Below are 23,627 nucleotides of genomic sequence, written 5' to 3'. Positions count from 1 at the left end.
TTTTAACACGTCTCTACTTCCGTGAAATGTTAATTGAAAGTCGTCAAAAACGTGCACTTCGCGTAAGTATTGAACCAACAATTTATGATACGTTCGCAACACGTAAATTAGTTGTTCGCGCACGTAAACCAGTGGCCGAAGCATCCCAGCTTTTAGCCGGTGATCTTCTTCATGTGTGGTTTGATTGGGCAAAAACCTATTCAAACCTTTAAAAAAGTCAGTTGACCATTCCTTGCACGGACCGTAAAAGACAAATCCTAACTTTAGTGTTGGTATTTTTTTGCGCTATTTGTGAGGAACGTTATAATAGAATTGAGCATCGTGGATAAACATTTTAAAAAATGTTTAGACGAGAGCTTTCAAAGAAATGTTGAAGGAGTCTTATATGTCAGGTTCTACAGGAGAACGTCCTTTTAGTGACATCGTTACAAGTATTCGTTACTGGGTAATTCACAGTGTTACAATCCCATCTTTATTTATTGCAGGATGGCTTTTCGTAAGTACTGGTTTAGCGTATGATGTATTCGGAACACCGCGTCCAAATGAATACTTCACAGAGGAACGCCAAGTGCTTCCTTTAATTTCTGATCGTTACGGTGTACTTGCACAACTTGATGAATTTGTACCAGAATAAATTGGATTTCTTTGGTGTATAAAGATTTATACACCAAGCGGTTCGTATACCTTCCAATTTGATTTGGCATTCCGCCAAAACTCGAAGCGCTATATATTAGAGCTTCACTGAACTCATCTAGCCTTTTTCTTATTATGTCAATTAAAACGTATCCGATTTTTACATTCCGTTGGCTCGCAGTTCATGCATTAGCAGTACCAACAGTATTCTTCCTTGGTTCAATTACAGCAATGCAATTTATTCAACGTTAAGAGGAGAAAATTGTATGACAAATCCAAATCCAAATAAACAAACAGTAGAGTTAAACCGAACAAGTCTCTACTGGGGTTTACTTCTTATTTTTGTGCTTGCTGTTCTTTTTTCAAGCTATATTTTTAACTAAAACAGATTTGTAGGGGAAAGATCTATGTCTAACACGACAACAGGACGAATTCCATTATGGTTCGTAGGAACAGTTGCTGGCCTTGCTGCGCTTGGTCTTTTAACAATTTTCTTTTATGGATCATACGTAGGGCTTGGTTCATCTCTTTAAGAAACCAAGACTACACAGTTCTAAAAAGCGCCATTCCTAAAAAATGGCAACCATACCGAAGATGGGCAGTGATATGCATTGCCCATTTTCTTCTTTTACATTTTAAAGAAACCAATTTTTTTTTGTTTTTGCATCCAACGCCCAACTGTGAAATAAACACATATCCTTATGTGTACTGTTGTTTTTACCAAAAACAGCATTTAATATTTAAACTTACCAAATTTAATCATGAGTAAAGTATATAACTGGTTTAACGAACGTCTTGAAATTCAGTCAATTGCTGATGACGTTACAAGTAAATACGTACCACCACACGTAAACATTTTTTACTGTTTAGGTGGAATTACGCTCACTTGCTTTATTGTGCAAGTAGCAACAGGATTCGCAATGACATTCTACTACCGTCCAACAGTTGCTGAGGCATTTGCTTCAGTACAGTTCATTATGACTGAAGTAAACTTCGGTTGGCTCATTCGTTCTGTGCACCGTTGGTCAGCAAGTATGATGGTATTAATGATGATTTTACACGTGTTCCGTGTGTATTTAACAGGTGGATTCAAAAAGCCACGTGAACTTACATGGGTAACTGGAGTAATTCTTTCAGTAATTACAGTATCTTTCGGAGTAACTGGATACTCACTTCCATGGGACCAAGTTGGATACTGGGCTGTTAAAATTGTAACTGGTGTACCAGATGCAATTCCAGTAATCGGAGGATTCGTAGTAGAACTTCTTCGTGGAAGTGTTGGAGTTGGACAACCAACTCTTACACGTTTCTACAGTTTACACACATTTGTACTCCCGCTTCTTGCAGCTGTATTCATGCTTATGCACTTCCTTATGATTCGTAAGCAAGGAATCTCAGGACCTCTTTAAAAAGAGCCTACCGGCCTAGCAAAACTGGAATAATTTTTCCATGGAGCTCTCAACTGAGAGCTCCATTTGTCAGCCTACGTACTATAAAAAAAAGAAGAAAGACCATTGAGTTCAAAGTATTTCACTGGAGTTTATATCTAAATTGGTTCTGTTCACAATTCTATGTTATACTTTTGTATAGAAAGTCAGTAAATTATTAGAATATTAAGAGGTAGCTTATGGGATTACCGTGGTACCGTGTACACACTGTAGTATTAAATGACCCGGGTCGTTTAATTGCAGTACACCTTATGCACACTGCATTAGTAGCAGGTTGGGCTGGATCAATGGCATTATATGAATTATCAGTATTTGACCCTTCAGATCCAGTATTAAACCCAATGTGGCGTCAAGGTATGTTTGTTCTTCCGTTCATGACACGTCTTGGTGTATCTACATCATGGGGTGGATGGACAATTGATGGTGAAAGCACTAGCAATGCAGGAATTTGGAGTTACGAAGGAGTTGCGGCATCGCACATTATTCTTTCTGGACTTCTTTTCCTTGCAGCAATTTGGCACTGGGTATTCTGGGATCTTGAACTTTTCCGTGACCCACGTACTCAAGCTCCAGCATTAGACCTTCCAAAGATTTTTGGTATTCACCTTTTCCTTTCAGGGGTTCTTTGTTTTGGATTTGGTGCATTCCACGTAACTGGTCTTTTTGGACCTGGTATCTGGGTGTCTGATCCATACGGTCTTACAGGTGGATGTGAGCCAGTAGCTCCAGCATGGGGAGCAGAAGGATTTGATCCTTACAACCCTGGTGGAATCGCAGCGCACCACATTGCAGCTGGTATTGTTGGAATTCTTGCAGGACTTTTCCACTTAAGTGTTCGTCCTCCACAGCGTCTTTACAAAGGTTTACGTATGGGTAACGTAGAAACAGTACTCTCAAGTAGTATTGCAGCGGTATTCTGGGCAGCGTTTGTAGTTGGTGGAACTATGTGGTACGGATGTGCTGCAACACCAATTGAACTTTTTGGACCAACTCGTTACCAATGGGATCAAGGTTTCTTCCAACAAGAAATTGAAAAGCGTGTACAAACAAGTGTAGCTGGTGGTGCATCACTTTCTGATGCATGGTCAAACATTCCAGAAAAACTTGCGTTCTACGATTACATCGGAAACAACCCAGCGAAAGGTGGACTTTTCCGTTCAGGGCCAATGGACAACGGTGATGGTATTGCTGCAGGTTGGTTAGGACACGCGACATTTACAGACAAGCAAGGGCGTGAGCTCTTTGTACGTCGAATGCCAACGTTCTTTGAAACATTCCCTGTAATTCTTACAGATAGTGATGGTGTTGTACGTGCTGACGTACCATTCCGTCGTGCAGAATCAAAGTACTCAATTGAGCAAGTTGGAGTAAATGTATCATTCTACGGTGGAGAACTTGATGGATTAAGTTTTACTGATCCAGCAACAGTGAAAAAGTATGCACGTCGTGCACAACTCGGTGAAGTTTTTGAATTTGACCGCGCAACTCTTCAATCGGATGGTGTATTCCGTAGTAGCCCACGTGCATGGTTTACGTTTGCACACGTAAGCTTCGCACTCCTTTTCTTCTTTGGACACATTTGGCACGGATCACGTACGATCTTCCGTGACGTATTTGCTGGTATTTTAGGGGTAGAATTAGACGAACAGGTAGAATTTGGTGTATTCCAAAAACTTGGAGATGTAACAACGCGTCGTCAAGCTGTGTAAATTTAATTCAGAGGAAAAAATATTATGGAAGCTCTTGTTTATACTTTCTTACTTGTGGGAACTCTTGGAGTTCTCTTCTTTGCTATCTTTTTCCGTGAGCCACCGCGTATTGCAAAATAATAGCGGTTCTTAAGGAATAACATGAGGTACGCGTACAAAGTGTACGCGTACCTTCAAACTAAACTTAAAAAAACCAAACCATTCGAACTTTTTCGCAAGGATTCACTAAAAAAGTTGTCTGAAGTTTATGCCATCGACTAAACTAGTACTAGTTGAAACAAAGTATTGCTCTATACAACTTGGTTAAGCGTGTATGTCTTAAATAGGTTATGCAATGAAATGATGATTTAATTAGGTAAATAGCATGACTATTGCTCTTGGTAAAGTTGAACAGGAACGTGGTTGGTTCGACAACGTAGATGACTGGCTTAAGCGTGACCGTTTCGTATTCGTAGGTTGGTCTGGACTTTTATTATTCCCATGTGCATACTTTGCACTTGGTGGATGGCTTACTGGAACAACATTCGTAACTTCATGGTACACACACGGTTTAGCAAGTTCATACCTTGAAGGGTGTAACTTCCTCACTTCAGCAGTATCAACGCCATCAAACGCGATGGCACACTCACTTCTTCTCCTTTGGGGACCAGAAGCACAAGGTGACTTCACACGTTGGTGTCAACTTGGTGGATTATGGACATTCGTAGCTCTTCACGGAGCATTTGGATTAATCGGATTTATGCTTCGTCAATTTGAAATTGCTCGTGCAGTACAAATTCGTCCATACAACGCGATTGCATTCTCAGCACCAATTGCTGTGTTTGTATCTGTATTCCTTATTTACCCACTTGGGCAATCAGGTTGGTTCTTTGCACCATCATTTGGTGTAGCTGGAATTTTCCGTTTTATTCTTTTCTTCCAAGGTTTCCACAACTGGACACTTAACCCATTCCACATGATGGGAGTAGCTGGTGTACTCGGTGCAGCACTTCTTTGTGCAATTCACGGAGCAACTGTAGAGAACACACTTTTCGAAGATGGTGATGGTTCAAACACATTCCGTGCATTCAACCCAACTCAAGCAGAAGAGACTTACTCAATGGTAACGGCTAACCGTTTCTGGTCACAGATTTTCGGTGTAGCTTTCTCAAACAAGCGTTGGCTTCACTTCTTCATGCTCTTCGTACCTGTTACTGGGTTATGGATGTCAGCACTTGGAGTAGTAGGATTAGCACTTAACCTCCGTGCATACGACTTCGTATCACAAGAGATCCGTGCTGCAGAAGATCCTGAGTTCGAAACATTCTACACGAAGAACATTCTTCTTAACGAAGGAATCCGTGCATGGATGGCAGCTCAAGATCAGCCTCATGAAAACCTTGTATTCCCTGAGGAGGTACTTCCACGTGGAAACGCTCTTTAATTCAACTCTTGTTGTTGGTGGTCGAGATCAAGAATCTACTGGGTTCGCTTGGTGGTCTGGAAACGCTCGTCTTATCAACCTTTCTGGTAAACTTCTTGGTGCACACGTTGCACACGCAGGACTTATTGTATTCTGGGCTGGAGCTATGAACCTCTTTGAGGTTGCACACTTCGTACCTGAGAAGCCAATGTATGAGCAAGGATTAATCCTTCTCCCGCACCTTGCAACACTTGGTTATGGTGTTGGTCCTGGTGGGGAAGTTCTTGACACATTCCCATACTTCGTTTCTGGAGTTCTTCACCTTATTTCATCAGCTGTTTTAGGTTTTGGTGGTGTTTACCACTCAATTATTGGACCAGAAACACTTGAAGAATCGTACCCATTCTTTGGATACCTTTGGAAAGACAAGAACAAAATGACAACAATCTTAGGAATTCACCTCGTACTCCTTGGATTTGGTGCTTGGCTTCTTGTATGGAAAGCAATGTACTTCGGTGGTATTTACGACACATGGGCTCCAGGAGGAGGTGATGTGCGTGTAATTAACTACCCAACTGGTAACCCAGGAGTAATCTTTGGATACTTACTTAAATCACCATTCGGTGGTGATGGTTGGATTGTTAGTGTAGATAACATGGAAGATGTAATCGGTGGACACATTTGGATCGGAACAATCGAGATCCTTGGTGGTTTATGGCACATCTTCACAAAGCCATTCGCATGGGCACGTCGTGCTTTCGTATGGTCTGGTGAAGCGTACCTTTCATACAGTATTGCAGCAGTGTCAGTAATGGCATTCGTAGCAGCAGTAATGGTATGGTTTAACAACACTGTTTACCCTTCAGAATTCTTTGGACCAACTGGACCAGAGGCTTCACAAGCACAGGCATTTACATTCCTCGTTCGTGACCAGCGTTTAGGAGCAAACATTGCTTCAGCACAGGGACCAACTGGATTAGGTAAATACCTCATGCGTTCACCAACTGGAGAAATTATCTTCGGTGGAGAAACTATGCGTTTCTGGGATATGCGTGCTCCATGGGTTGAGCCACTTCGTGGACCAAACGGGCTTGATTTATCAAAACTCAAGAACGATATTCAACCATGGCAAGAGCGTCGTTCAGCTGAATACATGACACACGCACCGTTAGGATCTCTTAACTCTGTAGGTGGTGTAGCAACTGAAATTAACTCAACAAACTTCGTAAACCCACGTAGTTGGCTTGCAACGTCACACTACGTATTAGGTTTCTTCTTCTTTGTTGGACACCTTTGGCACGCAGGACGTGCACGTGCAGCGGCTGCTGGATTCGAGAAAGGAATTGATCGTGATACAGAGCCAGTACTTTCAATGCGTCCTCTTGACTAATACTCAAGACTTATTGGCATGTTTTTGACACACCAATAAACATTTGAAACTACTAACTGGGCCTTCGTATGAAGGCCCAAACAAACATACAATAAAAATTTAAAACTAGAATAAACAACGTCAAAAAAAAAGTAAGACACCATCCAGGTTTTTTGCTACACTAGCAATCAAACAGGGCATGTATCTCAGCTGGATAGAGTATGTGGCTACGAACTACAGTGTCGGGGGTTCGAATCCCTCCTTGCCCGAAAACAAACTTGACTATACATTCATGGCATTTGCCAAAATAACGTATAGTGGAGCCAAAAACACAATTAATCCGTCAAAACAAAACATAAGAAATAATGAAGCCAAAAGTTAAAAGATTGAAGTAAAAGGTAGGAGGTAACTCGAATCTTTTTGGTAGAATTAACTGCAATGGTTAACTCGAAAATCCTTATATACAAAGGCATTTGATCAATAATGATCTTCTTATAATATTTAATATTTGACTTTGCGTTATTCTGTAAATAACCATGCAAATACGGAACGTTCTCACTCTATTACATATACCTCGATAAAGTGCATACACAAGATACAATAAAGACGTGATATGTAAAATCAAAATAGAAAAACCACAAATCACTTCAAGTTCGGCTAAGGTCTCAGCTAACTAGGATTAAGCAACTCAACGTCCTTACAACACAGAGGTCGAATAATATGTTATGAAACCAACATTAACAACCCATAATAAATAAATCTAACTAAGTTTTACAGATATTGAATTTAAACGTCGTAAACTAGAACACATATTACGGTCTATGTATTTGAATTCATAAAATACCGAAAATAAATATCGAAAGAGGCAGACCTCTAAATAAATACCCTGTCTTTCTTTATAGTTATAACCGAAAGCAATTAATGCGTTTCAAAACACATCATGGAGAGTTTGATCCTGGCTCAGAAGGAACGCTGGCAGCGTGCATAACACATGCAAGTCGAACGCGAAAGAATCCTTCGGGATTTGGACGAGTGGCGAACGGGTGAGGAACACGTAAGAATCTACCTTTCGGTTGGGGATAACTTCTGGAAACGGGAGCTAATACCCAATATGCTGTGGAGTGAAAGAATTTCGCCGAGAGACGATCTTGCGTCTGATTACCTTGGTGGGGTTGGTAAGGGCCCACCAAGGCGACGATCAGTAGCTGGTCTGAGAGGATGGACAGCTAAATTGGGACTGAGACACGGCCCAGACTCCTACGGGAGGCAGCAGTGGGGAATTTTCCGCAATGGACGAAAGTCTGACGGAGCGACGCTGCGTGAAGGATGAAGGCCAGCGGGTTGTAAACTTCTTTTCTCGAAGAAGAAAAAAATGACGGTATTCGAGGAATAAGCATCGGCTAACTCTGTGCCAGCAGCCGCGGTAAGACAGAGGATGCAAGTGTTATTCGGAATGATTGGGCGTAAAGAGTCTGTAGGCGGTTTAGAAAGTCTTTTGTGAAATACTTCAGCTCAACTGAGGCTCCGCAAAAGAAACTTCTAGACTTGAGGAAAGTAGAGGTACAGGGAATTTCCGGTGGAGCGGTGAAATGCGTAGATATCGGAAGGAACACCAATATGGCGAAGGCACTGTACTGGGCTTTTCCTGACGCTCAGAGACGAAAGCTGAAGGAGTGATTAGGATTAGATACCCTAGTAATTTCAGCCGTAAACGATGAAAACTCACTGTCGAGCCAATATATGGAGCGGTGGTCAAGCTAACGCGTGAAGTTTTCCGCCTGGGGATTACCCCTGCCAAAGTGAAACTCCAAGGAATTGACCGGGGACCCGCACAAGCGGTGGAGTATGTGGTTTAATTCGATGCCACGCGAAAAACCTTACCAGGGTTTGAAATAATTTCAAAACTTCTTGAAAGAGAAGCCTCCTTCGGGATGGAATTACAGGTGGTGCATGGCTGTCCTCCGCTCGTGTTGTGAAATGTCAAGTTAAGTCTTGTAACGAGCGCAACCCATGTCTCTTGTTGCTGTTTACAGTGCTTAAGAGAAACTGCCGATCAACATCGGAGGAAGGTGTGGATGATGTCAAGTCAGCATGCCCCTTACATCCTGGGCTACACACGTACTACAATGGTCGAGACAAAGGGTCGCTAACCTGCGAAGGTATGCCAATCTCATAAACTCGATCTCAGTTCGGATTGTACTCTGCAACTCGAGTACATGAAGGTGGAATCGCTAGTAATCGCTGGTCAGCATACAGCGGTGAATACGTTCCCGGGTCTTGTACACACTGCCCGTCACACCATGGAAGTCGACCCTTCCCTAAGTCGTTACTCGAACCTGTAAAGGACGAGGACGCCGAAGGCAGAGTTGGTGACTAGGGTGAAGTCGTAACAAGGTAGCCGTACTGGAAGGTGTGGCTGGAATACCTCCTTAAATGAAAAACAAATACAACCATATCGAGACGATTTAATAAGTCGTCTTGATCGGGCTATTAGCTCAGGTGGTTAGAGCGCACCCCTGATAAGGGTGGCGAAACCAGCTTGCGGGTCACGGCCGTTATGCCCAGGCACAGGGGGTTTAGCTCAGTTGGTAGAGCGCTGCCTTTGCAAGGCAGACGTCAGCGGTTCGAGTCCGCTTACCTCCAGCCAAGACCTTTTTAAGGTCAATGAATTGCGGTATTTAACTTAAACAAAAGAAATCAATCAATAAAGGACATATGGTGGAGATCTAGGGACCTAGAGCCGATGAAGGGCGTGACAACCGACGAAATGCTTCGGGGAGTAGGACGTATACGTTGATCCGGAGATTCCCGAATAGGGCAACCTTAAACATTCCTTCTTGAATTCATAGAGAAGAGAAAGTCAACTCAGTGAACTGAAACATCTTAGTAGCTGAAGGAAAAGAAAGCAAAAGCGATTCCCAAAGTAGCGGCGAGCGAAATGGGACCAGTCTAAAAGAGAAAAACGTTAAGTTTTTGTCAGGTTATGGGACCAAACACCAAGGTAGAACATTACATGAGAAACGAAACAGCTGAAACCTGTACCATAGATGGTGAAAGTCCAGTCGTTGAATCGTGTTCTTTTACCGTTTGGCTCCCGAGTAGTATGGGACACGTGAAATCCCGTATGAATTCGCGAGGACCACCTCGTAAGACTAAATACTCCTAGGTCACCGATAGCGAAAAGTACCGCGAGGGAAAGATGAAAAGAACCATTTTAAATGGAGTGAAATAGAACATGAAACCGTATGTTTACAATTAGTGGGAGGATGAACACATCTGACCGCATGCCTGTTGAAGAATGATCTGGCGACTTAGGAGACGTGGCAGGTTAAGATATTTAATCGAAGCCAAAGCGAAAGCATGTCTGAATAGGGCAACACGTCCCGTCTTCTAGACCCGAACCCAGGTGATCTAACCACGACCAGAATGAAGCTTTGGTGATACGAAGTGGAGGTTCGAACCGACCGATGTTGAAAAATCGACGGATGAGTTATGGTTAGGGGTGAAATGCCAATCGAACTTGGAGCTAGCTGGTTCTCCTCGAAATGCGTTGAGGCGCAGCGGTATATTATGAACTTTCCGGGGGTAAAGCTCTGTTTAGGTGCGGGCTGCGAAAGCGGTACCAATCTTTTGCAAACTAAGAATACCGGAAATGATTTCAATCTACCAGTGAGACTGCGGGGGACAAGCTTCGTAGTCAAGAGGGAAACAGCCCAGACCACCAGCTAAGGCTCCTAAATAAAAACTAAGTGGCAAAGGAGGTGAAAATGCAGTGACAATCAGGAGGTTTGCCTAGAAGCAGCCATCCTCTAAGGAGTGCGTAATAGCTCACTGATCAAGCGTTTTTGCGCCGAAAATGACCGGAACTAAGTTTTTTGCCGAAGCTGTGGATATAGACACTTAAAGTGCTATGTGGTAGAGGAGCGTTCCGCATGGGGGGAAGCCAAGCGCGTAAGCAGCGGTGGACAGTGCGGAAGTGAGAATGTCAGATTGAGTAACGAAAACATTGGTGAGAATCCAATGCCCCGAAAACTTAAGGGTTCCTCTGCAAGGCTCGTCCGCAGAGGGTTAGTCAGGACCTAACATGAGGCCGAAAGGCGTAATGGATGGCAAGAAGGTTTATATTCCTTCACTATTGTTTTCTTAGTCCTGAGGGACGAACAAATGCACACCTTTTTTGTGTCCAGGCTTGGCAGCTTGGAAGTCACACACTAATGGATGGACATTTTTTCCAAGAAAAGCTCATTCGACTTTGAGAAAACAATACCTGTACCGTAAACCGACACAGGTGAGTGGGTTGAATAAACTAAGGGGAGCGAGATAACTCTCTCTAAGGAACTCGGCAAATTGGCTCTGTACCTTCGGAAGAAAGAGTGCCCTGTAAAGGGCCGCAGTGAAGAGATCCAGGCGACTGTTTACCAAAAACACAGGTCTCCGCAAAGTCGCAAGACGAAGTATGGGGGCTGACACCTGCCCAGTGCCAGAAGGTTAAAGAAGTTGGTCAATCTTCGGATGAAGCTGACAACTGAAGCCCTGGTGAACGGCGGCAGTAACTATAACTGTCCTAAGGTAGCGAAATTCCTTGTCGGGTAAGTTCCGACCCGCACGAAAGGTGTAACGATCTGGATACTGTCTCAGAGAGAGACTCGGTGAAATAAAAATATCTGTGAAGATGCGGATTACCTGCACACGGACAGAAAGACCCTATGAAGCTTTACTGTAACCTGGAATTGCTCTCAAGCTTATTTCGCGCAGCTTAGGTGGGAGACGTTGAACCTTTTCTTCCGGGAAAGGGGGAGTCATCAGTGAGATACCACTCTTGGTAAGCTAGAGCGCTCATTTTTAACCGTTATCCGGTAAAAAGACAGTTTCAGGCGGGCAGTTTGACTGGGGCAGTCACCTCCCAAAAGGTAATGGAGGTGTACAAAGGTTCTCTCAGGCTGGACGGAAATCAGCCATAGAGTGTAAAAGCATAAGAGAGCTTGACTGCGAGACGGACATGTCAAGCAGAGACGAAAGTCGGTTTTAGTGATCCGACGGTGCTGAGTGGAAAGGCCGTCGCTCAACGGATAAAAGTTACTCTAGGGATAACAGGCTAATCTCCCCCAAGAGTTCACATCGACGGGGAGGTTTGGCACCTCGATGTCGGCTCGTCGCATCCTGGAGCGGAAGTACGTTCCAAGGGTTGGGCTGTTCGCCCATAGAAAGCGGTACGTGAGCTGGGTTCAGAACGTCGTGAGACAGTTTGGTCCATATCCTGTGTAGGCGTTTAGAGCATTGAAAGGATCTCCCCTTTGTACGAGAGGACCAGGTGGGGACAGACCGCTAGTGTACCAGTTATTCCGCCAGGGGTAAACGCTGGGTAGCTATGTCTGGAGTAAATAACTGCTGAAAGCATATAAGTAGGAAGTTCACCTTAAGATGAGTGCTCTTTTGTCAGCAATGCCACTTTGGCATGCAACTAAGACAAGCAAGGTCACGGCAAGACCAGCCGTTTGATAGGCATGATGTAGAAGTACAGCAATGTATTCTGAAGCTGACATGTCCTAATAGACCGAGAGATTTGATTTTACTTAATACAACAAGGCCATAGCAATATGGCCAACCATATATCTTGGTGTCTTCGTCAAAGTCGAGACACAGCATCCCTTTCCGAACTGCGTGGTGAAAGGCTTTTGAGAGTAAGATAGGACACGGGACACTGTCTCTGAAAACATCTCGATGCCAAGATTTTTTTGGGAAGAAGTATAAACCTTCTTCCCTCTCTTTTATTCTAACTTAAAGATCTTTTTTATAAACTAGAGACTCAGTTTTTCTTTCGAGGTGGTCCTCGCGAATTCATATTTTTTTGCTCCGATTTAAAAAAAAGTGTATAGATCGATGACATTTTGTATCTATCTGTTATACTAATAACAGCAAATCGATACTGACTAGAGTTACAAGTTTTTTAACTTGTCCTTTTTGGGATTTTGTTACGCATTAAAAAATTTATACTTCTATATTATGACAGCAACTTTAGAGCGTCGCGCTAACGCGACTGTATGGGGACGTTTTTGTTCATGGATCACTTCAACTGAGAACCGTTTATACATCGGATGGTTCGGTGTATTAATGATCCCTACATTATTAACAGCTACTTCTGTATTCATCGTAGCATTCATCGCAGCTCCTCCAGTGGACATCGATGGTATTCGTGAGCCAGTATCTGGATCACTTATGTACGGAAACAACATCATCTCTGGTGCTGTAGTTCCTACATCAAACGCTATCGGACTTCACTTCTACCCAATCTGGGAAGCAGCTACACTTGATGAGTGGCTTTACAACGGTGGACCTTACCAGCTTATCGTATGTCACTTCTTCATCGGAGTATGTTCATACATGGGTCGTGAGTGGGAGCTTTCATTCCGTTTAGGAATGCGTCCTTGGATCGCTGTAGCTTACTCTGCTCCTGTAGCAGCTGCAACTGCAGTATTCATCATTTACCCAATCGGACAGGGATCTTTCTCTGACGGTATGCCTCTTGGTATTTCTGGAACTTTCAACTTCATGATCGTATTCCAGGCTGAGCACAACATCCTTATGCACCCATTCCACATGCTTGGAGTAGCTGGTGTATTCGGTGGTTCACTTTTCTCTGCTATGCACGGTTCACTCGTAACTTCTTCACTTATCCGTGAAACTACTGAGAACGAATCAGCTAACGCAGGATACAAGTTCGGACAAGAAGAAGAGACTTACAACATTGTAGCTGCTCACGGTTACTTCGGACGTCTTATCTTCCAATACGCTTCATTCAACAACTCACGTTCACTCCACTTCTTCCTCGCTATCTGGCCTGTAATGGGAATCTGGTTCACAGCTCTTGGTATTTCTACTATGGCTTTCAACCTTAACGGATTCAACTTCAACCAGTCAGTGGTAGATTCAAACGGACGTGTGATCAACACATGGGCTGATATTGTAAACCGTGCTAACCTTGGTATGGAAGTAATGCACGAGCGTAACGCTCACAACTTCCCACTTGACCTCGCATCTGTAGAAGCTCCTTCTATCAACGCGTAATTAAGTATTCCCCCTTCGGGGGGAGCAAAGGCCTCTTCTAGGGCCAAACAGAGCATGCATTCGAGCTGCTCAATAAATTCACACGTAAAATCCAAAGCTAAAGTAGCTTGGATTAAACGCCATCTGGAAGCTTTAAACTTCCTTGCAAGATTTTAGTGGTTTTTGATCAAAACACTAAATGGGCGCAACGATGGCACTTTTTATACACAAAAAAGGCCAATGATCAATTTATACCGACAATCGTCTAAAAATGATGTTTGTATACAACCCATTAGCGACAGCTCATTCACGAACCGTAGAGTGCACCCCTTTCGCCATGGTTATTAATATTTTATGAAATTCAATATTTTAAACTCCCTTTAATTAATTTAAATACAGCTATTTATCATTAGGAGGACTTAATTTAATGTCTAAATCAAAAAAAGGCTATTATGCCCGTTTCTATGAAATGGAGAACTATTCGTTTACGCCCATAAGGCCCGTAACGCGGTTTTACCTCAGTTCCAAGTTGAATCCAACGAACGTGCACGCATTTTTTCTATCCTTTCGGGCCTACAAGCGAAGTCTGGAGTTGAGCGTTATTCGTATTTCCACGCAGTTTGTAAATATCAGAAGTTTACGTATATTATTGATTATATGACGCTGAAGAAACTTGGTTCTTGGGACCTCCAGTGTCACGATTACATGTTTGTAAGTGATTTTAAGTGTCGCTTTCAAAACCCGCAGTCTGGTGACTGGACCGTTTTAACAACTAAAACGTATGCAGATCAGTATGAAGAGATGTTTACCGGCTGTGATCCTGCAAAACTTGCATTAACGGAGGCGCGTCTGTCTCTGCACCAATATTTACCTTATATCTGCATGCGGGTACCAACGCCATTCCCATGGGTTGACCCAGACATTCCGGAAGTGTTTGATGACTTCTATCTTGAGGATGTTTGGTGCGATATCATGACATATAAGGTTTCGTCTTAGCATTTTTTGAAAGAAAAGATATGCTTTACGGAAAACCATTTGAAATTTGCTAATTTATTTTATTTTAGTTAGAGCTCGGTTGGCGCGGGCTCACTGCCCGCGCCTGAGCGAAAATTTTGCTGCGAAGCTAAGTAAACTTTGTTTGTAATTAAGATACAAATGAGTTTAATGCTCCAACAACGAAAACTAAGAGGATCCAAAGCGCTGAACCTGAGAATACAAGTCCTTTTGAAGTTGCCCACCCTTCTGGTGAAGCAAGAAGTACAGGTACTCCAACAACAAGTGCTAATGAGAGTCCAATAAAAGCAAGGAGTGTAAGTTGAAAGATAACAAGCATAGGATTAATTTCTTGTAAAAAATAATTTCGCGAACAAAATGATTTTCAAGTACGATAGAGATACTATGTACTGCTTTAGTATATTCACTATAACTAAAGTTCTTCACGTCACTAAATATAGCGCAAAGATAAATCCTCGAGCTAGTTTACATATTAGCATCTTTCACTTTTTTTGCCCAGAATTCCTTAGTGACTTTTTTGAATAATTCTTGGTGCTTCTGTAAAGAATGGTTTGAATAAAATGCATATTCAGATAAACTATAGAGTGTAATTAGGCTCGGTAGCTCAGTGGTAGAGCAGAGGACTCATAATCCTAAGGTCACAGGTTCAATCCCCGTTCGAGCCAATTTAGATACGTCTACTTTGGTCTATTGGTTTATTGCATAGAGCATTAAATATTATATTATTTATACTATAAATACTCATTATATAAGGTATTATACTAAGTACAATGCTTGTGATTTTCTTGTTTTTCAATGAGAGGTTCGAGTATTTTTAGTATCTTTTGTTGTTTTTTTTCCGCAAGGTTTCGTAAAGAGCATTCAAACGAATCGTTTGATTCGTCGCTTTAGTATCTTGCTGTCTACGTATTTATCCATTTTTGATGGATTCCCAAATGTTTATGATTGACTTCATCCAACGCGTTATTGTTACTCAAAAATCAACAACGCTTCTTGAGTCTGAACGTTACACTTTTGATGTGGACGTACATCTTAAAAAGACAGACATTAAAGCGCTCGTTGAGGACCTTTATGGGGTTCATGTTGTTTCCGTAAATACGCACCGTCTCCCGCGTCGAACGACTCGTTTTGGTGGATTACGTCCACGTACAAAGCGTGCCATTATTCGCTTAAAGTCTGGAGATTCTTTACCTATTTTTGATTAATATGGCTCTTCGTTTTTATAAAGCATACACGCCCGGAACTCGAAACCGTTCGGTTGCGGACTGTACCGAATTAACTAAGACGCGCCCAGAAAAGTCACTTACGCGCTCATTACACCGTCCAAAAGGTCGTAATAACCGTGGAGTGATCACGTGTCGTCACCGTGGTGGTGGACATAAGCGTTTATACCGTCAGATTGATTTCCGTCGTAATAAATATGATATGTCAGCTTCGGTAAAAACCATTGAATATGATCCAAACCGTAATGCTCGTATTGCTCTTGTAGAATATGAGGATGGTGAAAAACGTTATATTCTTCACCCAACAGGATTACAAATTGGTGATTCTATTGTTGCAAGTGAAACGGCAACAAACTCAATTGGAAATTCTTTACCACTTCTGGCAATGCCATTAGGAGTACAAGTACATAACATTGAAATGCATCCGAAAAAAGGTGGACAACTTGTTCGTTCTGCAGGTGCATCTGCTCAATTAGTTGCTAAAGAAGGTGATTTTGTAACGCTTCGTCTTCCTTCTGGGGAAGTACGTTTAGTGTCGAACAAGTGCTGGGCAACAATTGGCCAAGTAGGAAATGCTGATGCAATTAATATTTCTCTTGGAAAAGCTGGTCGTTCACGTTGGCTTGGTCGCCGTCCAACGGTTCGTGGTAGTGTAATGAACGCTGCTGATCACCCGCATGGAGGTGGTGAAGGTCGAACGTCAATTGGTCACGCACATCCAATGACACCGTGGGGTAAACCTGCTCTTGGTGTTAAAACACGCGCACGTAAAAAATATAGCAACAGCCTTATTCTTCGTCGACGCAAAGTTTCATAATTTTTTAATTAACCTATGGCTCGTTCTCTTAAAAAAGGACCCTTTGTAGCGGATAAGCTCATGAAAAAAATTGAGCGTTTGCATGCAAAAGGGGAAAAAACTGTGATTCAAACCTGGTCACGTAGTTCTACGATTACGCCAATTATGATTGGTCATACTATTGCTGTGCATAATGGTCGTGAACATCTTCCCGTTTTTGTAACTGACCAGATGGTTGGACATAAACTTGGAGAGTTTTCGCCGACACGAACATTCCGTGGGCACATCAAAACTGATAAAAAAACACGCCGTTAATTTTTTTAATTTTGTATTAAAAAGTTTAATCTTGGCCTAACCCTATTCTCTCTTGTGCTTACGCGTTTGTACGCTTTAAGACTTGACCAGAGAGAGATCGTCTGATTTTCAACTATACATCTATTATGGGTCAAAAAGTTCATCCGCTCGGATTCCGAATTGGGGTTACACAAACCCACCGTTCACAATGGTTTGCAAAACCAAATGAGTATGCAACACTCGTGAAAGAAGATTTAATTATTCGTGAGTACGTCGAGAAAAATCTTGCTGATGCTGGAATTTCACGTTTGAATATTTCACGTCAAGTCGATCGTATTGAAATTGAATTCTTCACTGCTCGCCCCCGTGCCCTTGTTGGCGCAAAAGGTGAAACATTAACAGCGGTTCGTGATGCTTTAAAGAAGCGTTTACCAATGCACCGCAACGTTGCTTTATATGTAACAAAAACATTACTTCCAGAAATGGAAGCAATTTGTATTGCTGAAAACATTGCGCAACAACTTGAAAAACGTACCCCATTCCGTCGTACGATTCGTCAGGCTATTTTACGTGCGCGTAAGGCTGGTGCGGATGGTATTAAAATCCAAATTTCTGGACGTTTGAATGGTGCGGAGATTGCCCGTCATGAATGGGCACGTGAAGGTCGTGTACCATTACACACTATCCGTGCTGATATTGATTATGCAACCGCTCGTGCACAAACACTCTATGGAATTTTAGGAATTAAAGTTTGGGTTTGTAAAGGAGAGAAAAAATGCTAAGTCCAAAACGTACAAAATGGCGTAAACCACACCGTGGAAACCGTAAAGGAAAAGCACTTCGTGGAAATACAATTGCTTTTGGAGATTACGCTTTACAAGCGCTTGAACCTGGGTGGATTACTTCACGCCAAATTGAAGCTGGCCGACGTGCTATGAGTCGTTATGCGAAAAAAGGTGGGCAACTTTGGATTCGCATGTTCCCAGATAAGTCAATTACTGCCCGCCCGGCGGAAACACGCATGGGTGCTGGTAAAGGTATTCCTGACTATTGGGTAGTTGTTGTGAAACCTGGAAAGATTCTTTACGAACTTCGAGGTGTAACAGAAGAAACAGCACGCCAAACAATGCGTATCGCTTCGTATAAAATGCCAGTAAAAACAAAATTCCTTATTCGTGAAGGGTTTACCCCTTCAGTATAAAAGGTTTTGATTGCTTTGCACTTTGCCTTTTTGTCTTGATTGAGATAAGAAGTATTGTGCAGTTTTTATATTTATATTTTTATGATTCAACCACAAACGTATCTTCAGGTTGCTGATAATAGTGGCGCACGTAAATTAATGTGTATCCACGTTTTAAATCGGCAGTATGGGAACATCGGTGATGTAATTATTGCCGTTGTAAAAGATGCCTTACCGAATATGCCGGTTAAAAAAGCTGAAGTTGTTCGTGCGGTTGTCGTACGTACAGCACATACAGTTCAACGTGATAACGGTATGTCGATTCGTTTTGATGAGAATGCTGCTGTCCTTATTAATAAAGATGGTAACCCTCGTGGGACACGTGTCTTTGGACCGATTGCACGTGAATTACGTGATCGTGACTTTATGAAGATCGTCTCACTTGCACCAGAAGTTCTTTAAGTTAAATTTGATCTATGATTCAACGACTTCATAAAACGTACGAAACAAGTGTACGTCAGACTCTTTCGGAACAATTTCAGTATACCAATACACATGAAGTTCCTGCTTTAACAAAAATTGTCATTAACCGTGGAGTTGGAGATGCTGCCCAAAATGCAAAACTTTTAGAAAGTTTCTCTAACGAATTAACCGTTTTATCTGGGCAAGTGCCTGTGGTAAAACGTGCCAAAAAAGCAATTGCGGGCTTCCAAGTTCGTGAAGACATGCCGATTGGGCTTTGTGTAACTCTCCGTGGAGAGCGCATGTATGCCTTTTATGATCGTCTTGTCAACCTTGCTTTACCACGTATTCGTGATTTCCAAGGAATTAGTCCAAAATGTTTTGATGGACATGGCAACTTTAACCTTGGTTTAACGGAGCAATTAATGTTCCCTGAATTAAACTATGACAGTATTGATCAAGTTTGTGGAATGGATATTTCCATTGTTACAAGTTCAAATACTGATCAAGAAGGTCACGCTTTATTAAAAGCACTTGGGATGCCGTTCAAAGACGGCCCTGTGACTTAATTTATATTATCTCAACATCGCATGGTAAACGACACAATTAGCGATATGCTTACACGCTTACGTAATGCTTATCTCGCCAAAAAAACGGTTGTAGTATTAAAAGCAACGCGTAGTGTGAAAGATATTGCACAAGTATTAGCACAAGAAGGCTTCCTTGGACCTATTGAAAATGAAGCTAATGGTTTTTTTACAGTTACACTAAAACGTGGTGTAAAACAATTTGAACGCGTAAGCACACCTGGTGTTCGTCTGTATGTAAACCATAAAGAATTACCACCTGTTCTCAATGGGATGGGCGTGGCCGTTATCTCGACTTCAAAAGGGGTAATGACTGACCGTAAAGCTCGTGCTTTAGGAATTGGTGGCGAAGTATTGTGTAAAATTTGGTAACCAATGTTCCCCTTTTTTTGGGGACAGCGTCTCGTTTCGAGACGGTGATGATTGTGATTTGTTTAGATCAATTCGATCAAACATCAAATCAAATATCTACACTTTAATATCGCATGAATTCAAAAACGAAGGATGCACAAGAAAAATTCGAAGTTGATGGAGTTGTAACAGAGTGTCTTCCAGATGCAATGTTTCAGGTTGAGCTCGAAAACGGGTTTACTGTTTTAGCGCACATTTCTGGAAAAATCCGTCGAAATTCTATTCGAATTCTTCTTGGTGATCGTGTGACCGTTGAATTGACCCCGTATGATTTAACAAAAGGGCGTATCATTTATCGATTACGTAAAAATGATCCTTCTCGTTTCTAAGTCGAGGTTTTTCACGGGCAGTATTTTCTATTTATATTATTTTTAATATGGCAACGAAACAGCGTAAAAGTGTGCAGAAAAAAACACGCCGCAAAGTTCAACGCGGTGTAGTGCATATTTTAGCAACATTTAACAATACTTTAGTGACCATTAGTGATCGTTCGGGTCTTGTCATTGCTTCATCTTCGGCTGGAGCATGCGGTTTCCGTGGTGCACGTAAAGGAACGCCTTTTGCAGCACAAACAGCTTCAGAAGAAGCGGTACGTAAAGCAATGGATTATGGTCTTAAATATGTTGAAGTAATGGTTAAAGGTCCCGGAGCTGGTCGTGAAATGGCTATCCGTGCTCTTCAACAACTTGGGTTAGGGGTAACTTTAATTCGAGACGTGACACCATTACCTCACAACGGATGTCGTCCTCCGAAAAAACGTCGTATTTAATTGGATTTAACAACAACAACAGCAGTCAAACGGAGAAAAGATGATGATGACAGCTTCGGCAAAGTTACACTCTTTGCAATTTCAACCACTTGCTCCCACTGAATGGTATGGTCGATTAAGTTTTGGTCCAGTGTTACCTGGGCAAGGGCTGACAGTCGGTAATACTTTACGACGTGTCCTTTTAAATGATTTAAAAGGCATTAGCGTTGTCGGAGCGGAAATTGCTGGTGTTGATAACGAGTTTTCAACCTTACCTGGGGTTCGTGAATCTGTGGTGGAAATTTTTTTAAATTTGCGTGATTTAGTTTTTACGCATTATACACCTGATGAGAAAGAACCACCAAGTCAAGGAGAATTGGAACCTGGTGCAAAACCTTTTGCAGCAGCCCAGTTAAAAAAAGACTTATCTAAGTTACCGATTAGCTCATTCCCGTATGTTGTACGTGCTGGGGATTTAGACTCACAAGATTTTAAAATTGTCGATCCAACCCAACCGGTTGCTACGTTGCTTTCTCCGGAAGCCGCAGCAACATTTCAGATTTATCTTTTTTTAAGTGTTGGCCGTGGTTATCAATCTTGGAAGAAATTACCAGGGGTACCCCAAATCATGGGTCAACGCTTTTTTGAAGATTTTACACCACCGACCCGATCGCACACTGGAACTACTTTTCCAATTGATGCGATTTTTATGCCGGTAAAACGTGTAAATTTCACTATTCGAGAAAATCTTGGTGAAGGAGAATATATTTACTTTGAACTTTGGACAAATGGGAGTTTACATCCATTACAAGCGCTTCGATCAGCCGCAAAAGTTTGTATGAAAGTGATGGGAGCTTGCTTACAATGTGTTGATTTACAGCCAAGTTTAACGGATGATCTTGAACCAGGAACACCTGGGGCAACGGTCCCGGTCCAATATACAAAGTCAGAAGCCTTACCGAAATTTGAGTCAATCCCAATTGAACAGTTAGAATTATCGCTTCGTGCGTATAATTGTTTAAAGCGTGCACAAATTTTAACGCTTGCCGATTTAGCCCAACAATCTTGTAGTGATCTTTTAAGTTTACGCAATTTTGGGCAAAAGTCAGCCGAAGAAGTGCGTGCTGCGTTACGAACATATGGAATTGAATTAAAGCAGTAAATGCAAATCTTTGATCAATAGTCTCTGAGTATCGGAGTGTCTATTGTGAAAATTAGAGTGACTATTAGGGAGACAACCTATGGAAGTTTGGTCAGCAGCAGGCCGTCGTAAAAGTGCAGTTGCACAAGTACGAATTTGTTCACCTGGAACTGGAGCCATTACAGTAAATCAAGTGGATGCCGAAAAGTATTTACAAGGTGCATTCCCAACTATTTTAAAACCGTTTGAAACGGTAAAATTAGAACCAACATTTGATCTTTATATTCGTTCCCAAGGGGGAGGACTTTCGGGTCAAGCAGATGCAATTAGCCTTGGCTGTGCCAAAGCTCTTTGCTTAATGAACCCTGAATACCGTGCAGCACTCAAAGCTGAAGGGTTATTACAGCGTAACGCATTAAAGAAAGAACGTAAAAAGTATGGTTTGAAAAAGGCTCGTAAAGCGCCACAATTTTCAAAGCGTTAATTTGGTTTTTTTGCATTTCAATCGTTTGGTCTTTACTTTTTGTAAAGAGCATTCGACAGAAATGTGTGTTTTAAATCTTCAAGTGTTTTCTTTTTTCATGTTTTGAAGTTTCTCTTCTTGGACTGGGTGAAGAAAAGCACTTGAATGATTTTTGCCTTTGGCATATACTACGAACATGTCTTAGTGGTGGAATGGTAGACACGCAAGCTTGAGGGGTTTGTGCTTTACGGCGTGGAGGTTCGAGTCCTCTCTAAGACAATCCCCATTTCTATGGGAGCATAAAGTATATGGGTCGATGCCCGAGTGGTTAATGGGGGCGGACTGTAAATCCGCTGGCTTTGCCTACACTGGTTCAAATCCAGTTCGGCCCAATCCAAAGATTCCGTGGCTGTGGTGGAATGGTAGACACTGGAGACTTAAAATCTCCTGCCGGTAACGGCGTGAGGGTTCAACTCCCTCCAGCCACATTTGAATTTTGTAGATTTTTTTCTTTGTTTTAGAATAGCACTCACGGCTATTTTAGGTGTGGTATGACTCTTTTTGGACGTAGATTAAAATTTTTAGAAAAAAATTGAATTTCAAGATTTTTTTATTTTAAAAATAAGGTATGATAGGTACTGTGAGACATCAAAGCACGGAGACAGTGATGAATTTCCTTTACGATATTGCGAATGTTGAAATTGGTCAACATTTTTATTGGACCCTTGGTGGTTTCCAAATGCACGGGCAAGTGCTCATTAACTCATGGATTGTTCTTGGAATTATTGTTGCTATTGCAGTAACAACAACTCGAGACTTAAAGCCAGTACCAGAAGGTGGGCAAAACTTTGCTGAGTTTATTGTTGAGTACATTCGTGGAATTGCGAAAACACAGATTGGACATGATTATTTAGAATGGACTCCATACATTGGAACATTATTCTTATTTATTTTTGTATCAAACTGGTCTGGAGCACTTATTCCATGGAAACTTATCGAGCTTCCGCATGGAGAACTTGGTGCACCAACAAATGATATTAACACAACGGTAGCTCTTGCGCTTCTTACGTCAATTACATATTTCTACGCTGGTCTTAAAAAGAAAGGTTTAGAGTATTTTGGTAAGTATGTAGAACCAACACCTATCTTACTTCCAATTAACGTTTTAGAAGACTTTACAAAGCCATTATCATTAAGTTTCCGTCTTTTCGGAAACATTCTTGCTGATGAACTTGTAGTAGCTGTACTTGTATCATTAGTACCGCTTGTAATCCCGATTCCTCTTATTTTCCTTGGACTCTTTACAAGTGGAATTCAAGCCCTTATTTTTGCAACGCTTGCGGGTGCATATATTGGGGAAGCACTTGAAGGTCACTAAACCTAATTTGTTTACTTACTCTGGGTTTTTAACTCGACGTGAGTATCGGCCGTACTCTTTTCTCCTGAGTTTATTAGGGAGAAAAGTAGTGAGGGCAATTCTAAATTGAATTTATAAAAACTTTTTTTGCATTTTTTTTATCTTCGCTTTTTTTCTTTGTTTTTTTTTCCCTTTAAGTTTTTAAAAAGGGCTAAACCCTGTTAATCTTGCAATGCATAACCAATTTAGAAAAAAGGAACATATAAGGAACCCTTTATTTTGTGCCGCTGCTGGTATTGGGGCTGGGTTAGAAATGGGACCTTGGGGGCGAATTGGCCCTGGGAAT

The 23,627-nt window shown here is 41.9% G+C and overlaps 25 protein-coding genes and 8 non-coding genes across 33 annotated transcripts in view; 32 read left to right on the top strand and 1 right to left on the bottom strand. All coding sequences in view use genetic code 11, as the record gives it.

Annotated features, from left to right (window-relative positions):
* The first annotated feature begins 385 nt into the window (after positions 1–385).
* On the top strand, positions 386–634 carry PsbE (Cytochrome b559 subunit alpha). The gene has a single exon. The coding sequence runs from the start codon at positions 386–388 to the stop codon at positions 632–634; it is 249 nt and encodes an 82-aa protein (YP_009056909.1).
* Positions 635–768: 134 nt separating this feature from the next.
* PsbF (Cytochrome b559 subunit beta) lies at positions 769–885 on the top strand. The gene has a single exon. The coding sequence runs from the start codon at positions 769–771 to the stop codon at positions 883–885; it is 117 nt and encodes a 38-aa protein (YP_009056908.1).
* Positions 886–899: 14 nt separating this feature from the next.
* PsbL (Photosystem II reaction center protein L) lies at positions 900–1,016 on the top strand. Its single transcript has one exon. The coding sequence runs from the start codon at positions 900–902 to the stop codon at positions 1,014–1,016; it is 117 nt and encodes a 38-aa protein (YP_009056907.1).
* A 24-nt stretch (positions 1,017–1,040) lies between these two features.
* Positions 1,041–1,166, top strand: PsbJ (Photosystem II reaction center protein J). The gene has a single exon. The coding sequence runs from the start codon at positions 1,041–1,043 to the stop codon at positions 1,164–1,166; it is 126 nt and encodes a 41-aa protein (YP_009056906.1).
* A 228-nt stretch (positions 1,167–1,394) lies between these two features.
* Positions 1,395–2,042, top strand: PetB (Cytochrome b6). The gene has a single exon. The coding sequence runs from the start codon at positions 1,395–1,397 to the stop codon at positions 2,040–2,042; it is 648 nt and encodes a 215-aa protein (YP_009056905.1).
* Positions 2,043–2,260: 218 nt separating this feature from the next.
* Positions 2,261–3,790, top strand: BathyCg00240 (photosystem II CP47 protein). Its single transcript has one exon. The coding sequence runs from the start codon at positions 2,261–2,263 to the stop codon at positions 3,788–3,790; it is 1,530 nt and encodes a 509-aa protein (YP_009056904.1).
* Positions 3,791–4,154: 364 nt separating this feature from the next.
* Positions 4,155–5,213, top strand: PsbD (Photosystem II D2 protein). The gene has a single exon. The coding sequence runs from the start codon at positions 4,155–4,157 to the stop codon at positions 5,211–5,213; it is 1,059 nt and encodes a 352-aa protein (YP_009056903.1).
* Positions 5,161–6,582, top strand: PsbC (photosystem II CP43 protein). The gene has a single exon. It carries the CDS (start codon positions 5,161–5,163, stop codon positions 6,580–6,582), a length of 1,422 nt encoding a protein of 473 aa, YP_009056902.1.
* Positions 6,583–6,756: 174 nt separating this feature from the next.
* tRNA_Arg_ACG lies at positions 6,757–6,830 on the top strand. The gene has a single exon. It is a non-coding gene; the product is annotated as a tRNA-Arg (tRNA).
* A 661-nt stretch (positions 6,831–7,491) lies between these two features.
* Positions 7,492–8,992, top strand: rRNA_PlaSSU. Its single transcript has one exon. It is a non-coding gene; the product is annotated as a ribosomal RNA PlaSSU (n/a) (ribosomal RNA).
* Positions 8,993–9,131: 139 nt separating this feature from the next.
* On the top strand, positions 9,132–9,204 carry tRNA_Ala_TGC. Its single transcript has one exon. It is a non-coding gene; the product is annotated as a tRNA-Ala (tRNA).
* Positions 9,205–9,256: 52 nt separating this feature from the next.
* rRNA_PlaLSU lies at positions 9,257–11,995 on the top strand. The gene has a single exon. It is a non-coding gene; the product is annotated as a ribosomal RNA PlaLSU (n/a) (ribosomal RNA).
* A 569-nt stretch (positions 11,996–12,564) lies between these two features.
* Positions 12,565–13,626, top strand: PsbA (predicted protein). Its single transcript has one exon. It carries the CDS (start codon positions 12,565–12,567, stop codon positions 13,624–13,626), a length of 1,062 nt encoding a protein of 353 aa, YP_009056901.1.
* Positions 13,627–14,032: 406 nt separating this feature from the next.
* BathyCg00315 (n/a) lies at positions 14,033–14,266 on the top strand. Its single transcript has one exon. The coding sequence runs from the start codon at positions 14,033–14,035 to the stop codon at positions 14,264–14,266; it is 234 nt and encodes a 77-aa protein (YP_009056900.1).
* A 483-nt stretch (positions 14,267–14,749) lies between these two features.
* Ycf9 (Photosystem II reaction center protein Z) lies at positions 14,750–14,938 on the bottom strand. The gene has a single exon. It carries the CDS (start codon positions 14,936–14,938, stop codon positions 14,750–14,752), a length of 189 nt encoding a protein of 62 aa, YP_009056899.1.
* Positions 14,939–15,212: 274 nt separating this feature from the next.
* tRNA_Met_CAT lies at positions 15,213–15,284 on the top strand. The gene has a single exon. It is a non-coding gene; the product is annotated as a tRNA-Met (tRNA).
* A 258-nt stretch (positions 15,285–15,542) lies between these two features.
* Rpl23 (50S ribosomal protein L23, chloroplastic) lies at positions 15,543–15,824 on the top strand. Its single transcript has one exon. The coding sequence runs from the start codon at positions 15,543–15,545 to the stop codon at positions 15,822–15,824; it is 282 nt and encodes a 93-aa protein (YP_009056898.1).
* A 1-nt stretch (position 15,825) lies between these two features.
* Rpl2 (50S ribosomal protein L2) lies at positions 15,826–16,659 on the top strand. The gene has a single exon. The coding sequence runs from the start codon at positions 15,826–15,828 to the stop codon at positions 16,657–16,659; it is 834 nt and encodes a 277-aa protein (YP_009056897.1).
* Positions 16,660–16,674: 15 nt separating this feature from the next.
* Rps19 (ribosomal protein S19) lies at positions 16,675–16,953 on the top strand. The gene has a single exon. It carries the CDS (start codon positions 16,675–16,677, stop codon positions 16,951–16,953), a length of 279 nt encoding a protein of 92 aa, YP_009056896.1.
* A 125-nt stretch (positions 16,954–17,078) lies between these two features.
* Rps3 (30S ribosomal protein S3, chloroplastic) lies at positions 17,079–17,714 on the top strand. Its single transcript has one exon. It carries the CDS (start codon positions 17,079–17,081, stop codon positions 17,712–17,714), a length of 636 nt encoding a protein of 211 aa, YP_009056895.1.
* Rpl16 (large subunit ribosomal protein 16) lies at positions 17,708–18,133 on the top strand. Its single transcript has one exon. The coding sequence runs from the start codon at positions 17,708–17,710 to the stop codon at positions 18,131–18,133; it is 426 nt and encodes a 141-aa protein (YP_009056894.1).
* Positions 18,134–18,214: 81 nt separating this feature from the next.
* On the top strand, positions 18,215–18,571 carry Rpl14 (50S ribosomal protein L14, chloroplastic (Partial); the record flags this gene model as incomplete). The annotated part of the gene is made up of 1 exon: positions 18,215–18,571. A coding segment is annotated over exon 1 (357 nt), but the record flags the coding sequence as incomplete, so codon positions are not given.
* Positions 18,572–18,588: 17 nt separating this feature from the next.
* Rpl5 (50S ribosomal protein L5, chloroplastic) lies at positions 18,589–19,143 on the top strand. The gene has a single exon. It carries the CDS (start codon positions 18,589–18,591, stop codon positions 19,141–19,143), a length of 555 nt encoding a protein of 184 aa, YP_009056892.1.
* A 21-nt stretch (positions 19,144–19,164) lies between these two features.
* On the top strand, positions 19,165–19,533 carry Rps8 (30S ribosomal protein S8, chloroplastic). The gene has a single exon. It carries the CDS (start codon positions 19,165–19,167, stop codon positions 19,531–19,533), a length of 369 nt encoding a protein of 122 aa, YP_009056891.1.
* Positions 19,534–19,646: 113 nt separating this feature from the next.
* Positions 19,647–19,901, top strand: InfA (Translation initiation factor IF-1, chloroplastic). Its single transcript has one exon. It carries the CDS (start codon positions 19,647–19,649, stop codon positions 19,899–19,901), a length of 255 nt encoding a protein of 84 aa, YP_009056890.1.
* A 47-nt stretch (positions 19,902–19,948) lies between these two features.
* Rps11 (30S ribosomal protein S11, chloroplastic) lies at positions 19,949–20,341 on the top strand. Its single transcript has one exon. It carries the CDS (start codon positions 19,949–19,951, stop codon positions 20,339–20,341), a length of 393 nt encoding a protein of 130 aa, YP_009056889.1.
* Positions 20,342–20,384: 43 nt separating this feature from the next.
* BathyCg00301 (DNA-directed RNA polymerase subunit alpha) lies at positions 20,385–21,482 on the top strand. Its single transcript has one exon. It carries the CDS (start codon positions 20,385–20,387, stop codon positions 21,480–21,482), a length of 1,098 nt encoding a protein of 365 aa, YP_009056888.1.
* Positions 21,483–21,561: 79 nt separating this feature from the next.
* BathyCg00150 (30S ribosomal protein S9) lies at positions 21,562–21,945 on the top strand. The gene has a single exon. It carries the CDS (start codon positions 21,562–21,564, stop codon positions 21,943–21,945), a length of 384 nt encoding a protein of 127 aa, YP_009056887.1.
* A 177-nt stretch (positions 21,946–22,122) lies between these two features.
* On the top strand, positions 22,123–22,203 carry tRNA_Leu_GAG. Its single transcript has one exon. It is a non-coding gene; the product is annotated as a tRNA-Leu (tRNA).
* A 31-nt stretch (positions 22,204–22,234) lies between these two features.
* On the top strand, positions 22,235–22,316 carry tRNA_Tyr_GTA. The gene has a single exon. It is a non-coding gene; the product is annotated as a tRNA-Tyr (tRNA).
* Positions 22,317–22,329: 13 nt separating this feature from the next.
* On the top strand, positions 22,330–22,412 carry tRNA_Leu_TAA. Its single transcript has one exon. It is a non-coding gene; the product is annotated as a tRNA-Leu (tRNA).
* Positions 22,413–22,591: 179 nt separating this feature from the next.
* On the top strand, positions 22,592–23,302 carry AtpI (ATP synthase subunit a, chloroplastic). Its single transcript has one exon. The coding sequence runs from the start codon at positions 22,592–22,594 to the stop codon at positions 23,300–23,302; it is 711 nt and encodes a 236-aa protein (YP_009056886.1).
* A 211-nt stretch (positions 23,303–23,513) lies between these two features.
* Positions 23,514–23,627, top strand: part of AtpH (predicte protein (Partial)) — a gene marked incomplete at its 3' end in the record, with an annotated part of 117 nt that continues 3 nt past the window's right edge. The window contains exon 1 of the mRNA in view: positions 23,514–23,627. This exon is cut by the window's right edge and continues 3 nt beyond it. Coding sequence (YP_009056885.1) covers positions 23,514–23,627 — 114 coding nt within the window.

Source organism: Bathycoccus prasinos, chloroplast, assembly GCF_002220235.1.
Source record: "Bathycoccus prasinos chloroplast, complete genome".
NCBI lineage: Eukaryota > Viridiplantae > Chlorophyta > Mamiellophyceae > Mamiellales > Bathycoccaceae > Bathycoccus > Bathycoccus prasinos.
This window is presented reverse-complemented; position numbering and strand designations above follow the sequence as displayed.